General features: G+C 40.4%; 1 protein-coding gene and 2 long non-coding RNA genes across 3 annotated transcripts in view; 1 reads left to right on the top strand and 2 right to left on the bottom strand.

Moving 5' to 3' along the window:
- Positions 1-1864: 1864 nt before the first annotated feature.
- LOC109202819 (uncharacterized) lies at positions 1865-17154 on the bottom strand. Its single transcript, XR_003221009.1, has 3 exons — positions 17021-17154; positions 15072-15145; positions 1865-2151 (listed from the first exon to the last, which is right to left on the bottom strand). It is a non-coding gene; the product is annotated as an uncharacterized LOC109202819 (long non-coding RNA).
- LOC112847467 (uncharacterized) lies at positions 12567-15064 on the bottom strand. The gene is made up of 2 exons (XR_003221008.1): positions 12878-15064; positions 12567-12748 (listed from the first exon to the last, which is right to left on the bottom strand). It is a non-coding gene; the product is annotated as an uncharacterized LOC112847467 (long non-coding RNA).
- ntrk3a (neurotrophic tyrosine kinase, receptor, type 3a) overlaps positions 15194-18275 on the top strand; it is an 83849-nt gene continuing 80767 nt past the window's right edge. Inside the window, exon 1 of the mRNA XM_013273819.3 lies at positions 15194-17621. Within this exon, the coding sequence (XP_013129273.1) occupies positions 17365-17621 (257 nt within the window). The 5' untranslated portion in view covers positions 15194-17364. The remainder of the gene's footprint in view (positions 17622-18275) is intronic.

Below are 18275 nucleotides of genomic sequence, written 5' to 3'. Positions count from 1 at the left end.
GCCTGAAAGCTGAAGGCTCTTCCTCCCAAACTCTAATAACCACAAATGCACCAGCAGTCTGAGAGAAAAGTGCAATATTGGCATAAAACGATACCGTGGAGTCTTTGTCTGAATCTGTATTATTGTAGGGTCTTTACATTATGATATAAAAGCAACTGTTGTTGTGATTTGGGACGATGCAAATAAAATCAAATTGAATTTTTAATGAGATGGGATCTGGTCATCCAGGACTCTGCCAGTCAGTGAAAGGATTTCAAATTCAAATCTAGATGTAACCGTGAGGCTTGTATTCCCTGTTACTATTCTCACTGCAGCCTTTCAGACACACCTAAATAAAGACTCTCAGGGAGTTTTTAGAAAAACTTGATAATAAATGTTGGCATACATAAATCAGTCTTTGTAATTAGTGTTGTTTAAAAAAGTTAAATTAGGCATGCACAGAGAGTCTGAAGTGAAATAGGGAGAAAGAAGTTAATGACATAATGTGTCATTCTAGACTAGAATAAAATATATAGATAAACTCAAGCAGCACAGACAGGTTCTACAAATGTTAGTGAAAAATGGGTTGCTCTCAGAGGCTCAGTGAATTCCAGCATTGTACCGTGATAGCTTGTACCAATCTGTCTTGTGTCTTCATCACAGCCTCACTAACTCCCTCTTTGCTTTATAATATTGCCGCTAGATGGTGCTGTCAGCTGACTGTAAATATATGCTGCTTTTGTTTGTTCAGAGGAGGTTGGTTGCTGCAGCCATTCTTTGCTTCTCAGCTGTTTTTCTTTTGATTCTGTTTTGTGCTTTTGTTTTTTGTTTGCATTTCCCTCCTCATGTTGAACTTCACTGCATCTCACTTTCCCTTTAAAACCAACTTTTTAAACAGTCACCATTTGTCACCTTCATATGGTGTCATCACAGTACATCTGTATAGTGACAATAAAGGCATTATACGTGTGTGTGTGTGTGTGTGTGTGTGTGTGTGTGTGTGTGTGTGTGTGTGTGTGTGTGTGTGTGTGTGTGTGTGTGCATAAAATCACTGAAAATTCCTGTAATCCATTACAGAGAATTCCGGACTCTTTAGTTCTGCAGGATGTCAGTTGTCAGCTGCGGCACAGACACTAAAGATGTGCACAGCTTCAGAGAAGAGGAAAAAAAGCTCACCGACAGTCAGCAAACGGTCAGCATGGTGTATTGTGGGACATCCAACTGTTTCTCTGAAGGTGCTAAATTATATCCAAACAGCTCAATAACTGAGAACACCTTGTATTTCCACAATGTGGGCCTCTTTAAATAAAATCAATTACGTTCATGATTTATCAAAAGAAATGTCAGTATCTTGAAAAAAAATGACAGAATTCACCAAACACTGCCTAGACTCTAAGAGAACAGTGGTGTTTTTTTTTTATGAAACCTGCTCCTGTTACAGTGGTTGTAATTTATCTTCAATAAACAAGAAGCAATGGTGATCTGGATATGTCCCTGTAATAACTTTAATAAGAGAAAGGCCCTGTGGCATATCCATTTAGCTCACACAGAAGCACACACCAGATGTGATTTCTGTAGCATAGAAGGTGGCCTTTACTGTTATAATTTCTGAAACCTCTTTCTCTTATTTTTGGCTCTGGGTCCTCGTGGATTCTGTCCTTAATGTCTCTTTCACATGACTCCTACTGTTTTACTTCACTAGCTCTCCTTTCCTTTATAATCCAGCTTCTTTGTTCAGTTTAGTATTGTTTATTAAGCGTCCGAGCATATTGTATTTGGTTGCCAGAGTGTTTCCAAAATAACCTACAACATAATTTGTCAGGACATTTGTCAAGGTTCTTTTTTATTGGGAAAATGATTGCAACATTTAAGTTAGTCTTCTTCTTTTTTTTAGGTCTAACATAGACATGATATATAAATCATTCTCTAAGCTCACATTCTATGCACAAAGAGGTTTATACACAGCTTCTGATATATTAGTACAATATTAACACTGATGAAAAACAATTTGAACAGGCTATAGAATTTGTCACAGCACAGAATGAATACTTTTGAAAGTTTCTTAGAATCTTCAGAGTCCAGTAACAGATGAAGGCTGAGGCTTGGATGGAACTCTGACTGAGGAGTCTGTGAGCTGGAGATGGGAAGGAGGTGGGCTGCACAAACAAGAGTCTGAAAGGGAAAATGACAGAGAGCACAGATTAAAACCTTGGAGAGAGGAGGCTGATTGGCTCCAAGGTGGGGAAGAAGATGATTGGACTAATGATGTCTTTTTCTCATTATGGGATATAGTGTGTAGAATTTTGAGGTAAAAAAAAAAAAAAAAAAGGAATTTAATGAATTTTGGAATAAGACTGTAACATGGCAAAATGTGGGACAAGTGAAGCACTGTGAACACTTTCCAGATGCACTGTAAGTTTATTTAAAAAATTGCCACAGCCGTGACTTGTTTTTTTTGTTGTTGTTGTTCTTTGCTATAGAAAGAAATCAGCTCGTTTTTTTGTTTTGGATTTAAAAGTTTTAAAGTGTCAAACTCAATTTCATTAAGGCCGTACTGGGAGAAGTGAATGTCATTCATTATTGATCACTCAAAGTGCCCTTACACTTACAGGCCTATTACTCATTCACTGTGCACTTTATCGAGTTTATTTGTCAGATACAACGGCACATCATTACTGCGATCAGAGAGAGTTTTCTGGGCCTTCCTCCTACAGCTGTCAGGGGCTGTGACCCAGCTTTTTAAACTATTTAGAATTGTTGATTTCTTTTGTTAAAGTATTGTTTAGTTCGTGTGTTGTTCACAGTTAAGGTTGTAGTTGAGTTATTTTGTGTTTTTGATTACTCATGAGTATTATTTTAGTATTTAGTATTATTATTTAGTGTGTCTTAGTTGAGTCTGGTTTATGTTTCTTCTAGTTCTCTGTGTTTATGAGTCTTCTGTGTAGTCTGTCTTGTCCTCTATGTTAATCATGTAAGTTATTCCCGTGTCCTCATCTATCTATGTTTCCTGTGTTATTTTGAAAGGTCTAGTGTTTCCATGTTCGCTGTGTTTAGTTTCACTTCCCATATAACATCACGTTCATTTATGTCAGCTGTGTTTCCGCTTCCCTCTTTACCCTTCTGTGTATTTAAGTCCTCCGTCTTCCTCTGTTCAGTGTTGGTGTGTCTGTTTTCCTCCCTCTACGTCATGTCAGGTTTCAAGTATTTCATGATTCTGTTCAGTTCATGTTCATGCTTGTGGTACAATCTGGTGCTTTCAGTTCATGTGCCAGAGGAGGAAAATAGTAAAGCAGTACTGTGATACAACTTTTGAGGAGTGTAGATATGGACATTACTTTTATTTTTATTCCACAAAAGGACCAGAGCAAGGGAAAGTGTGTCCAGGACAGAAACAACTGTATTATATTGCTAACACAACTTCCACTCTTTACAAGGATATGTACAGACAGCAAGCTAATGCAGAGCTAGCCAAGAACACAGGGTGATGATAAAGCTGCCTGTATGCAACTCCAGTCCAGCAGCTAGACCCTGTTTGGTGCCCAAATTCTTTTGAACCCCTGAAAAAAGGGGGACTATGTATAAAAAATTCCTAAACAGCTTATGTAATCATTTTGTTTTGTGTCTTCTGTAAAAAAAATGTACAGGTATTTCAATTCAATTTTATTTATACAGCACCAAATCACAACAACAGTCACCTCAAGGTGCTTTATATTGTAAAGTAGACCCTACAATAATACATACATACAAACAGAGGCTACAAACCTCACTGCTCATCATTGCCATGCCTTGTACCATGTTGAAGATCAGCCTCTGGCTAATGGCTGGGCTTTTACATCACTCTGGATACTGGCTTTGTGTTACTGTGTTTTTGGTGCAGATACTTGTGCCAACAGTTTAATGCAGGTGTTTCTCTTCCAGGCACAGTTCATGCTTACTATGCTTACTTACTATGCTTGCTCTTGTCCTTTCTTGCAATAAAAATGACAGTGACAATTTTATTTATATTGCAACTCCCATTACATGAAAACTCAATGTGCTTAACACAGAAAATGAGGAAACATTACAAAGAACTGTACAGGTTTAAGGTAGTAAAAGGGTAAAACAGCACAAATTTAAAACAATTTTAAAGGCATTTCTATAACGATAAAGGATAAACTAATCTCTCAGAGTCAGTTTGAGAATTTTTTAACCTTAGATATATTTTTAAGTGATAGAAAGCAGTTCTGGTAACATTGTTGATGTGATTATCGAAACTGAGATCACTGTACTTAAATCACAAAATTACAAGAAAAATGTAGCTGTAATTAAAGCAATTAAAGTCAGGAATTTGAACAGCATTTTTTTTTTTTCTTGAGTGAAGGAAAATACAGTGAAACAATCTTTTCAAGGGACAATGTATGTCCTAGTAGGACTGTTGCATACATTGTTAGGACATAAAACTATATCCACATAGTATTACATAGTCAAAGACAGAGAAAAAGAGAATGCAGATCAAGCAGACAGCGTGACAAGTATAGATGTTTCCAGGTACCGGTCTCCACTATGCTGTCATATTGTGAACTAGTGCATTAGCAGTAGTTTTTGATGTGAAATGTGTGGTGAGACTTAGAGTCTTACAGGGTAACTGTGGAATGCTACTTTGGTGCCATGAAGCCAGAATAAGCCACCAGAAAGAGGCTCTAATGCCACTTAATGGGCAATCGTGGTTTGTGTGTGTGAGTGTGTGTATGTGTGTGTGGGGAGTAGGTTGTTGAGGTCTGCTGACTCGTGGGCTTTTGTGGTGAAGGAGCATTAGTAAAAAGGAGAGGAAGCATTTGTGAATCATAAGAACTTCGCAATGGGATTTAAAACAGCGCTGGATGTGTGGTCTGCTTCCATTAACGTGGCTGAATGGGTAGCGATCAAGTCATAAAGTTGGTTTGGGAGTGCATGTGTGTGTGTATGTGCTATGAAACAGGGTTATGAAAGTGTGTGTGTGTGTGTGTGGAGGTACACGAGGACTGCTGACATCAATATAACAACATAAAATCATAAACAGCGGGGATAAAATGCCTCCTATTGATGACTTAAAAGATAAAGTGACCACAGATAATTGGGTTGTCCAGGATTGGTTTACACCTTCATCTGCACTTTGAGCAGTTTAGTAAAAAACAAACAAAAAAAGGATCAATTGAAACAAGGCAGATTGTTTGCCATCTTATCTGAAAATCAGCAAGAAACCAAATACATTAATGGATACAAATTAGGAAATATTGTCCAGTAATGTGCTGAGATAAGAGAAAAAGCCATTAGAAAAGATTAAGTTGTATTTATTTCAAAACCAACTGGCATTGGGCGTGCTAAAATGCTTGTTTCTCAACTTAAAATGAACAGTCATAGTCTGCAGTGAGTGAAGTCACTGAGGCAAAACATCAGATAACACATGGAAATGGGGTAAAATATAAATCTTCTGGCATCCATGCAGTTTGTGCTATTTACTCAGGTCCATAGGATGGACAGCAGTCTCAGCTGAGATTCTCAGTCCTTCATCTTCTCTGCCACCTCCTCCAGCACTTCCAGGGAAACACTGGGGCATTCCAAAGAAGGCCAAAACATGTTTTCTCTCTCATGTGGCCTGGCTCTGTCTCGAGACCTCATCCCAGTGCTTGAAACACTTCACCTGGTAGAAAGGTGAATTCCTCACATTATTCCAACCTCTCCCCGATGCAAACTTTACTTTTTTTTGGCTGGGAACTATGGCTTCAGAAAAACTCGTATTCCTGCTACTTCACACTTGGCTACAAACAGCTCTAGTGAATCTTACAGTGCATCTGAGACATATTCACAGCACTTCACTTGTTCTTTTTTTTTGTCATGTTGCAGCCTTATTCAAAAAATAGGTTAAATTCATTTTTCTCCTCAAAATTCTACACACAATACCCAATAACAACTAAGTTAAGCGTTTGCTTGAAATTCTTGCAAATATTTTCCAGAGGTGCACTGTTCCATCACGCTGCCTATGCTCCACCACTATCGGGGCCAACACCTCCATCAGTAAAGGTACAGGTGTTTGTCTGGGTTCTGAAAAATCAGCCTTCCTACATCCGTGAAGGCCTGTTTTGCGGACAGGCAATCATGGACCAATTGGGCCGCCTGAAGATCACTGCCACCGAATGGAGCTGGAAGATCAGCTTTTCATCTAGACTAAGCAGGTGTATGATGTGGTGGCCAGGTGGCTAAATCCCAGCTCCACGAAAGAGGAAGCTCACCTTCTGGACCTCATCATCTTGGAGCAGTTTGTGGAGGGCCTCCAGGCTGCACGGGGAGTGGGTCTGCTGCCACCGGCCCAGAAGACTGGATTTTGCAATGACGCTGGTGGGGGAACACTTAGCGTTGTGGCCGGAGGAGCCAGTGGAGAGGCCACAAGTGGGAAATTGGTCGATCCCAGCCTAAGGGTGAGGCTCCGTAGTGCATCATCATTGTCATCATTGTGCCCAGCTGTTGCAGAGCAGTGGCTGCTGTTTCTTAATAACCCTTTCTTTCCTGTTGTCTCTCTGCAGATCCCGGTGGCTATGGATACTGCACGCCACCCATCATGAGCCGCAGACTGATCAAGGCAGGAGTCCTAGAGGTGCAGGTGGTTAAGACACATCCGTGAGAATGGCTGCTAATGGAAGTGGGACAGGTGTTCTGGTCTCCGGCCCTCAAAGAACCTCTCCCAGCCCAGGAGAGATGTACAGTGCCCTGATAATGTGCCAGTAGGGTACATGTCAAGCTATGGTGGACTTGGGCTGTGAGCAGACCCTGTTCCACCCAACTCTGGTTTGGCCGGGGGCATTGAATGGGCGGAAATCAGATATGTAATTTAGGATATTCACAAATATCCGATAGTGCCAGTGAAAATTAAATACCAGGACAAAACATATAGACTTAAGGATATGGTTAGTTCCTGCCTGGCGCACCCCTTAGTTTTGAAGAGATTGGGGGAGTGTGCTCACAACCAGTAGGGAGGTGTAGTGCTCAGTGATGAGTGAGATCATCCTTTTTTTTTTTCTTTTTTTTGTAAGATCATCCGACGCTGATTCTGGGGAGGAAGAAATGGTAGGGCCTTCATGGGAGACCCCTTTGGAGTCAGTCATGGTCCAATTCTATTGGCTACGCATCTGGGGGGATTTTGCTGGTGGTGCCCATCCTGTCAGGTGTGTCAGCAGGTGAATCAGCTGGCCATCCCGTGAGTGCCATCAGTTACTGCTGATGGAGAGCCAGTTTGAGCGCGCTGGCATGGACCTCATCAGGCCATTTTACAAGAGTGCATGTGGATATTGCTTGATATTAGTTATGTATTATAAACTATACTATATTAGTGCTGGACCTAAATAAAGAAAACTGGGAGGAAGGTTTAAGCCCAGGGAAAAATTAAAATGACACATAGGTGGCCTAACTTAGGTTGGACGGCTACCCAGCCTAAGTCGGGCAATGGAGGTATGTGGTGGGCTGTGGCTTGGCTACAGGAAAGGGTGGTGCAGTGGGTTCAGGGGCTAGTTCCAGGGGAGGCTGGCCGACTAGAGCTAGAGCAACTAGAACTAGTGCTCATTATTTCAGCCATGTCGGAGCAGTCAGAGGCGTGGGCTGAGAAGAGTAACATGGCAAAGCTACATAAAATGTGCACTGTTCCACAACGCATCCTATGCATCAGTTTCTTTTGTATCACAGATGCTACAAACTTAGGACCCCTCTTTGTGTGCAGTTTCTGCCATTCCCTCTCCTCAAGCTCCATCAGGTTGAATGGGGTGATACATTCTGTAACACTTGTGGCAACTCAGTTGTGAAGAGAGTGCAGCAGCTGAAACCTCCTTCTGGTTGATCTGGTCTCTAGCAGTTTGCTGTGGTCACCAGTATTTTACATGAAAAATCCTGATTTTCTGTAAATAAGTAAATTACCCCAGGTCATGAACAGCATTTCTTACATAGCATGTCTCTTTAAACACGACTGGTTAAATTAATGCCAAAAACTTAATTTTGGCCTCATCTACTCCACAGCGTTTTTCCCTAAGGCTTCTCTGAATCATTTAGATCTTCACAGGCAAATTTAGATTAGTCCTGTACATGAGCCTTCTTGAGCAGTAGGGCCTTGCACACACTAACTTTTTAGTGTGTGCAAGGTCCCTAACCACACTAACAGAGTGTCTTTGGACTGTGGGAGAAAGCCGGAGTACCTGAAGAGAACCCATCCAAACATGCAAACTCCACACAGAAAGGCCCTGGTGAGGTAGTGGAGTTGAACTCAGGACCTTCTCGCTGTGAGGAAACTGTGCTGCCACTGTGCTGGCCCTCAACTGAATACTTTACTTTAAAATATTTGCTCAAAATAAAATGAGAGAGGAGATGAGAGAACAAGCATTTAACTGAAACATCTTTGCTTTGGAGCTGTCATTTTAGCATTTTAAGCTAAGTAGTTTAAATCGTTCATTAAGCACATCTCTGTCCATTGTCCCCAACTGTATTTTATGATTTCAAAAGTCAGATAAGGTTACTGTGTTCAAAACCTAACTTTACACTTAAGTGTTGCAAGAATGCACAGATATTATGCTTTTATAAATTTTTGCCCTTTATCACAGACATCAATGGTGAAAAATGGAGATTTTTGATCTGGCAGCTAATCAATAAATACCCAATAAACCAGAAAAAAACATTTCAAAACAAATGCAGTGTTAATGCTGACAATTTAAAGATTTTGCCTGAAATGCTTTGAAATGTCTAAAATATCTAACACGAAACTTGCTGAACCAGCTTAACTGCATTAGATTCCAAAAATATAAGTGAGCTAAATTATTTAAAAAAAAAGAAGTACCAAAAATCTAAATATTGTAAGAAATAAAGACAAAGAAAGGCCTACAATAAACTACATTTTCTGAAATTGCTTTTTCAAAAACATAGGGAAAAAAGCTAGCCCTGGAGCTAAAGTGCATGAAAATGAAGCACTGAAATTTTTTTTGAAACCACCAGTTAAAAGCAGGCTGTTTCTGATTGGTGGCAGTTTTTTAACGCCCCCTCTGCCCCAAACATACACACAAACACACACATATATAAACAGGTACATGTCCCAGAACTATAATGTGTGCATACACATTATAGTTATCTGTATTTAATTTTATTTAATTTAATAACGGTACAGTACTCTGTTTTTGGTAACCATTGTCTTTGATGTAAATATGTAAAAATTGTGTATGTTTCTATTCTGTGTCTTGTGCACTGTTTGTTTGTATATGTGTCTTTCTTGCTGCTGTTACACCCAAATTTCCCCTTGTGGGACAATTAAAGGATTATTCTATTCTATTCTATTCTATTCTCTCTATTCTATACACATTCAGTGATGTGGTGAATTGTCTTCAGTTTGACCTGTGTAAGATTTCACAGTATAAGATTTGACTGTAGCAAATGGTCACAGGCTTGTTCCATGAATATGTGCTTTGATCATTAAATCATATGTGCTGCTGTTCTGTGTGGCCTTTGACCACAGCACAACAAACTACCATGGTTTTTTTTTTTATGTTGTCAGAAATTGTTGTGGGACTGAAACGTTTGTTTTGAAGTTCTAACTGGAAACAGCCCGAGGGAATAGTGCACAAAGAGGAAGAGGATGCAGGAAGACGTGAGTATAGGAGGCTGAGCTTGGGGTATACAGTCAAATATGAAATAAATGAAGATGATCCTGGTGGGCATTAAAAACATTAGAACATGTAGTCTGTGAGAAGAGGAAGAGATAGGCAGTAAGAGCTCTGGATGACGGAGATGCTGATGTTAATTGGGAGATAGAGGGGGAAGGGGCAAAGCTAAGAAAGGAAGGAAGAGGATATAAAAAGGAAAGATGTCAAGTCATATGAAGGCTTTTATGGAGCACAAACTCCTTTGCAGAGATAACATGATTATTAGATTGATAATATTACAGATATTACAAGGCTGTTACAACAAAAATATCACAAGATAAATTTAATGGAAGAATGTGTATAAACTAATATATGAATCAAAGACACAACATCATGAAAGCTATCCATTATTACAAAAACAAAAGGCTAAAGAAAAAGGACAGACTTATAGACAACTGTGCATTTCCACTTGAAATCAGTGTGTATTTCAGTCTTGATACCAGTGAGGAATTTCATTGTTGTAGTTAAAACATTAACATGTACTGTTCCTTTATGCAGTTTTTGTGCTGAGTGAAACAAACCACTTCAGCGCCTGTCACCTTCAGGCCCACCTACATACAAGTACACTGTATTTCATTTGGCCTGTCAAAGGCTGACACCTGATTATCTAACACTTTCTTCTCATTTTTTACCTGCTAATACTTTTTCTGGGGTTTGTTCTGTCCTTCAAAGCCATTTCCAAGTGCTCTCCCATGCTCTCGCTCTCAAATTCACACACTTTTGAAAAGCACTCTTGCAGAGCATAAGCATCACTATTTTAGGTATTTTATGGCTTAGTTAGCATTTTTTATAGTGTACTACATCAGGTAGTTAGGCTTCGGTTACCAGGTTTCATTAGGTTTCATTAGGATGCACAGTTACGTATCATCTGTGTAACATCTGTAGGAGGAAAAAAGGAAGTGGTCCATGAGTCCATGTGTCTGTGTTTTGATTTTTAAAGATTTGTTTGTGGTCTGGTCCTTAAAAACCTTCTTAATGGCTAAAGGCTAATGGGTTATACTGCCAGGGGCACAGCACAGTCTGTAATGGTGTAATAGTGTAATTTTGTGTGTGTGTGCGTGTGTGCGTGCGCAAGTGAGTGTGTGAGTTTGTGTGTGTGTGCATGTTGTGCATGTATGTGTTGTTTTTCATAGAACAAATAGGGACATTACTTTCCTAAATGGACTCATCTGTCCTTCAGCTCTGTGAGTCCACAGATAGAGGGTGAAATAATTCAATAGGGAGGACATAAATATATTTGTTAGGGCTAAAATGAATATTAAGAAAGCTAACCAGACTGAAAGGAGAATTTGTAGCTTTATCTCACTCCCAACTATCTGCATCCGTTTATAGCTGCACTGTGACACTCCCAGTCTAGTGGCCCACCAGAGGTAATACTGCTCCGCTGTTATGGGCTGAAGCTATGGATAATGTACCATAACTACTGTCTTTATTAGGTATAACTTTTTGGGAGTCTGCAACAGAGTGAGATGTGAAGATTTATGATAAACAAACATGAACGCATATGACAGACTGGGGAAACAAAGGATGAAACACAAGGAGAGGAACATGGGAACAGACGAAACACAGAGACAAGGAGGGCGAGCAAACGAGAGACACAGAGTAAGACACAAATGGGAAAACAAACATGGGACAGAGAGGGAATAAACAAATACATGACTGAGGAAACCTACACAGAGGACATGACAGACTCTCACAGGAGACACGGGGATGAGACAAACACAAGAAAACATAATAATTGAATAATTGGTTGAGTCAGTGTGTTTTAAATAAGTTAATAGGTTTGGATGGAGTTTGATTGGCCCATTCTTTTTATGGACAAGGTGACAAGCAATACACCAAAAGACAAGCACACAGTTTAAAAGAGCCAGTATGGCACAACAAAAGCAGATGCTATGAGGCCAGAGCTGGTAAAGTTTAAAGTCAGCATACTGTCGTCGTCATTTCATCATCTTTAAGGTTTTATTCCTGCTGCTTAAAATAAAAAATGATAAGAAGAAGATTTCCAATTGCACAGGTGTTTGATTTCAGTACTCAGTATTCTGCGCCTTCAACCTTTAGGAAGCACATAATGTTTGATGTTTTCTATTTATAGTTATATGAATTTTACTATAAAATATAATAAATAACAATTAAAATGTGCAGTTATCAAGTGATGCCCTCAGTGTTTCAAGAGTCTGTTATTGCGAAACATATTGCAGGCCTGTGTTGTGCATATGTGTGTGTGTGTGTGTGTGTGTGTGTGTGCGTGTGTGTGTGTGTGTGTGTGTGTGTGTCTGCGTGTGTGCGTGTGTGTGTGTGTGTATAAGAACATGACAGAGGCGCTGAAAGACCTAAAAACAGAGGTTTGTTTCTATCCATCTATCATGAAACCACAGCCTGGTCACATGCTCTACATTAACCAGCCATTAGGAATCAATGGCTCATCCATAATGCATTACGGTCATAGGTACATTAAGAAGTCATGACATTAACATCTGATTGATTTCATCAGAATGGGTGGCACCAAACCCTTTTAGCCCAAAACCTAAGTGGAATAAATATAGATATATAGTGATTTACAGTAAGGACAAACTAAAATTAAGTTAAATTAAATTAAAGCAAAAAACAGGTGCACAGCTTATAGTATGACATTAGCAAACACAATTTTTCTTTTCTTCTCTTCCTCTTAATTTTTCAAAAGCCAGAAGCCAAGCAAAAGAAACAGAAACAGGAAATTCCACTAATGTGTGATTTACATTTAAATTTAATTTAATTCAAATTTTAAAACCTCCTCTTTAGAAAAATAATAAAGGTGAAACAACACCCAAAAAGTCAATAATACAAATACCTAAGACTCATAATACACTAAAATTATCAGGGCTAATGGGCAGGTAGGACTCAGATGCAAGGTTTAGAAGATCACAGTTCAGTGCTTTTATTTCCAGTGAATAGATATTTACACCGTGGCACAAAGCAACAGGGGAATAGTGCTCCAGGTGGGTCCAGGGAGGTAGGGAATCCACACATTCAATATTTACAGGTAACACTCTCTCTCAAACTCAGCGTCAGGCTCAGCACACCAGAGAAGGGAATCTGGAGATCTGTACAGAGTAAAACAAATGGTAAGAATTCGTGAGACACGAGAGGCAGAACAAAACACACACATAGAAGTAAGAGCCAGTGTTTAACTGAGTAGTTCAATGATGCAAAGCATGACTATCAGCTACTACCTTAAGTAGTGGCTCCCTGATGCGACCTTCAGGAATGGGTGGTTGATTGCTGCATTGAGTCTCGCCCACAAACACGGACACAAACACACAAGGGAGAGAAATATAAAGAAGACAAACCTGGTGCAGAAAGCAAGGGAGGACTGAGGGACAATGACAAGAATAAGGTACCAAAAACTCCATCCATCTATCAATCCATCCATCCTTTTTTTTCTTATGCTCATCTAGGGTTGGGTCATGGAGGTAGCAGCCTAAGCAAGGACGCCCAGACCTTCCTCTCCCCAGCGAACTATTCCAGCTTATCGGGGGGAAACACCAAGGCTTTCCCAGGCCAGCTGAGAGATCTAATATCTCAACCCTGTCCTGGTTCTGCCCTGGGGCCTCCTTCCAGTAGGATATTCCCAGAACACCTCAATCAGGAGTTGCCCAGAAGCCATCCTAGTCAGATGTCCGAACCACTTCAACTGGCTCCTTTCGATGTGGAAGTGCAGTAGCTCTAATCTGACCCTCTATTGAATGACTGCACTCTTCATCCTATCTCTCAGAGAGAAACCAGCAATCCTTCTGACTAAGCTCATATCTGCCACTTGTATCAGCAATCTCATTCTTTCAGTTGCTACTCAGAGCTAATGACCATAGGTGAGGGTGAAGATATAGATCGACCAGTAAATCAACAGCTTTATTTTTATGCTGAGGTCTTTCTTCAACAGGAAAGACTGGTGCAACATCCACATCAGACTTGGCTCCAATCTGTCTCTCAATCTCTTGCTGTCCTCCCCCTCACTCGTAAGCGAGGGATCCAACAAGATCCAACTTTTTGCAGCAATGTGGGCCTAGACTTGCAATGGTTATACAGGGACCAAAAGGCTCATAGCAGTGGACTAGATACTCCATACTCACAAAGCCCCCCCCCCCCCACAGGGTTCCCCAAGAGATGCAGATCAGCATCTTCTCCAAGTCCACAAAACACATGTAGACTGGACATGCACATTTGAATATCCTGGAGAGGTTATAAAGAACTGGTTTACATTCCTCAACTGGGATGAAAATGACATCGTTCCTCCTTAATCTGAGGTTTGACTAATTAGCTCTCCTTTCCTGTACCCTACTATAGAGCTTCCTATCAGTAAAACAGAGTGATGTTAACAAATTAGTTAATTTTAATATTTCTAGGCTGAACTATTATAATTGATTATTATTGGGTTGCCTTAAAAATCACTAAAAGCCTTCCCTTGATCCAAAATGTTGCACCAAGACAACCGAAATGGACTAGAAAGAGAAGAGTATATTTCTAAACTGGCTTCTCTTCATTGGCTCCCTGGTAAATCCAGAATTGAAATTAAAATCCTACTTCTTGCATACAAGGCCTTGAATAATCAGGCTTAATCTAATCTAAAAGACCTCATAGTATCACCCCAATAAAGCACTTTTCTCTCAGACTGCAAGCTTACTTGGTACTTGGTACTTTGGGTATTAAAAGGAGAATGGCGGGCAGAGCCTTCAGGTTCCAGGCTTCCTTCTGTGGAATCAGCTCCTGCTTTAAATTCACAAGCCAAAAACCCTCTCTACTACTTTACTCTAAGAATAGGGTTAAAAACTTCCTTTTTAATAAAGTATATAGTTAGGGCTGAATCAAATGACCCTAAATTGTCACTGATAGCTCTTTTCCATTAGTACCTACTCAGCTGGGTTTGGCACGGCTTGACACGGTTTTTAGGGTTCTCCATTAGACGATAGTACCTCGTACCAGCTACTTTTTTAGTAGCTACTTGAAGTGGTTCGAACGATCCAAAAATGTGACATTCACAGCCTACATGCCGATTGGCTAGTCAGTGAAGTCGCTCGATGAATCATGAGAGTGTGTCTTTGAGAAAAATCAAACTATCATTTTTTAAACTCGGCAATGAGGGAAACAGCTGCACAAAAACAACACTGTGGTCATCGAGCATGACCAAAAACAACAGACCAAGCAGCGGGTATACTGTTGCCTCAACATCCACCTTTGTTGCGGCATTTATGTCGCATACAAATATTTCACCGCGTTGCTGTAACGACACAATACACATTAGATGGTACTCGACTGTAATGGAAGACAAGTTGAACTGACTTGAGTCGTATCAAGTCTATCCAAGTAGAACTTGTTTTTAAATCGAAGTAAATTAGGCAATAAGTATGCTTTCAATTCTTTTGCACTCACTTCATGTCTGGAAATTGGCTTCATAACTGCAAGGAATCCACTCTTTTAAGAGCAAGACAGATATCGAGGTTGTCCTGTAAGGCCAGAAGAACTCCTGTTAGTAAAATAAAAACACAAATAAAACTCTGCTACATGCCTTAGTCTGTGCCACAGTCTGTTATCCGATCTGGCATCCAGTACTTTACTGAGACAGTAAGGCCTGTGGTTGTGCCTGCAGAGCAGAACTCTCCATCCCTTCACTGGCCCTAAGCTCTCTTTGAAAGTATTTTGGACATTAAAAGATACACTATGGCTTCACAGAAATTCATCACACTCATGATTATTGCATGACCTGGTGCTGCACTTTTCCTCCAGGGTTGTACTCTTCACCATTTTTAGTGTCCTTACCAATAACAGACCAGTTGAACATTGAGATACTGCCTGTGGAGGTCAGGCTCCTGATATCCTCTGTTCTACCCCCAACACTCACACACACTGCCGTAGTTGTTGTTGAGATATTTTGATCAGAATTTATATAATTGAAAAATAATTTCATAAATGACACTGAGATTTGGTAAAGATTTATTCCAACCAGCTTGTTTTTTTTAAATATCATTTTGACCTCCTTTATATCTATCAAAAAATAGACAAGGATTAACAACTTCTTCCTCAGTGGACCAGTTATCAATGCCTGAGATCAGCTGTGTACCACTCCAGCTGAAGTGCAGGATGATGCAGGATGCATCATCATTCTGTTTTGTCTGCCCCTGATATCAATTGCGACTATATGTGGAATATATTGATATACAAATATACACCAGTTCTAGTGTTGGCAGTTTTTTCAAATTTTATACACATACCAGTGAACATGACTGTGCCATCAGGTAGACACAGCCCACTAGAGACACTGTGGTGGCCCCCACACAAATTCTTCCCCCTCTGTGTAAATTTGCCATCTGTACATAAAACTAGTGATAGGTCTCAAACAGTCATTAAAGTGGATATCCTCTAATGAGACCTTATAATATTACAGGCCAAGTGACTATGAGCAAAAGTCACATTTTCAATTGATATCCCTGGATGGAGGAAAACTGACTAACAATCAGTTTGATAAGCTGTGATTAAACTGAGACAGAGGACAACATGAATGGAAGAATAATGGTCAGCAGGCTCATTGCTCTACATTAACATTCATGAGATGCTTTGTACAGACCGTTTATTGTTGAGTAAGAGTGTGTGGAGAGCAGAATATGGGGCTAATCTGTGTGGACACATTTCCAGGTGAACTGTGATTTCCACAGGGGACATGATCTCCAGGCGAGGAGAATCTGTGTAACATCTCATTGGGATCCAACACGTATGCAGACACATACACTTACACGTACATCACAGTATGTTCCAAAACTGGAGTTATACATTATGTTAGAAAGGAAAACTAAGCCTGTATGATCCCACAGCTACACTCTGTCATTCAGGGACCTCTAGTGGTCACATAATGCTATAGTTTCAGTCAGGCCAAACGGAGCGCTGTGGCTCAGTGGTCACAGCGCAGCTGCCTCAAAGGCCAGGAGCTTTTCTCCACCTAACCAAAGCTTTACTCTTGCACCGTCACCTCAGACAGTTCAAAAGCTTGATGGAGATAATATAATATACATATGTGTCTGATAATCATGAACTCGGCGTCATATTTATTCCAATTGCTATTAAAACTGTTTTTCTGTAACCCAGCCTGATCAGAGCAGTGTCTCTCTCTCTTTCTCTCTCTCGTGTGTGTGGGTGCGCACAAAAGCAAAGCTGACGCGTGTCCACTGCGCTCCTCTGCCCAGCAGGTGGACTCAGAGGATTGGGGTCTCTCTCTCTCTCTCTCTCTCTCGACCCCTGGCGTCGACAGAGAGAGAGAGAGCGTGTGGGAGAGACTGAGAGATGGACAGATGACTCAAAAAGGAGACGAAAAGGAGAAAAATGCTCACCGCGACCGTACACATCAAACAGCGGGAGAATATATTCTCTGGGTTTTTCTTATTTTGTCCTCTTTGTTCCATCCAAACGTTGTCGGTGTGACGAGCAGGGAGGGGGGCGTGACTGGCATCATTAAAACCTCTGATACCCCCACAAGCACGCGCACACTCAGACACGCGTGAACACACGGAGGGAGATGTTTACAGCTTTGACCGCTTGGACTCCACTGAGCGGAATAAGGCGAGCACAGCGTTCACACGGCTTCAGACTCTGACGGTCTGAGTCATTTTCATTTTTAGTCATTTTCATTCTCGTTCAGCTTCAAAGTTGGAATCTGGGACTGAATCGTGACAGCATGGATTTGTTCGGCGCGCGTCGCCTTCTCAGGATTCGGTGCTGCTGGAAGGTTTCCGTTCTGCTCAGCGTTTTCTTTCACAGCTGCCCGAGCTCCTCGTTGGACTGTCCCCCCACCTGCACCTGCTCTCCCACTGAAATCTTCTGCAGTAAGTCCGACAACAGCCAGTTCTTCCCGCTGCTGTCCTTCCAGGGGACCGGGAATGCTGGGAATAATACCGGAAGCATCGAGGATCTTTTCCAGAACATCACCTCCATGTGAGTGCTGCTTCTCTAGATTAAAGCTTTAGGGATATTCAAGAGAAGTTTTGAAATTGAAATTGAAATCACAGAATTGTTCAAAAAATGTGAACTTTTTGAAAATCTGGCAAATTTTACATATAATACTTAATATATATATAAAAATAATAATAAAATAAAATGATTCTTCTTCTTGTTAATAATACTCTTAATAAATATTTCTATGAATAACAGTAACATCAATAATGATCCAGACGACTCAGGGATCCAGGCTCAGAATACCTAAGAATGATTATGCAAATAAATGTCCCACTTGACTCAAATAATAAATGTATCTGCTTTATTCAGGACTTTATCTCAAACATCCTTTTAAACATTTTTTGAGAAACTTCAGTCTTCTCCAAAACTTGCCTTCATCTGTGCACATGTGCAGTGTAAAGTTCCTCACTTTCGGGAACCTTGCACTGTGATTAATGATGATGGTAAAGCCCCATCAGGACAAGCAGAGCTGGCAAGTCTGTAGTTACTTAAAAACAAATTTTAATTCTGTTATTAGTTTCTTGTAAATAAAATGAGTAATATAAATGTAAAAGAATTGAGCAGGTCTGAAAAGATTAGAATGATTGATGAATATGGTTAATCACACATAAGGAGGCTTGATCTTTGTCTGTG

This window comes from Oreochromis niloticus, linkage group LG7, assembly GCF_001858045.2.
Source record: "Oreochromis niloticus isolate F11D_XX linkage group LG7, O_niloticus_UMD_NMBU, whole genome shotgun sequence".
In the NCBI taxonomy this organism is placed as follows: domain Eukaryota; kingdom Metazoa; phylum Chordata; class Actinopteri; order Cichliformes; family Cichlidae; genus Oreochromis; species Oreochromis niloticus.
This window is presented reverse-complemented; position numbering and strand designations above follow the sequence as displayed.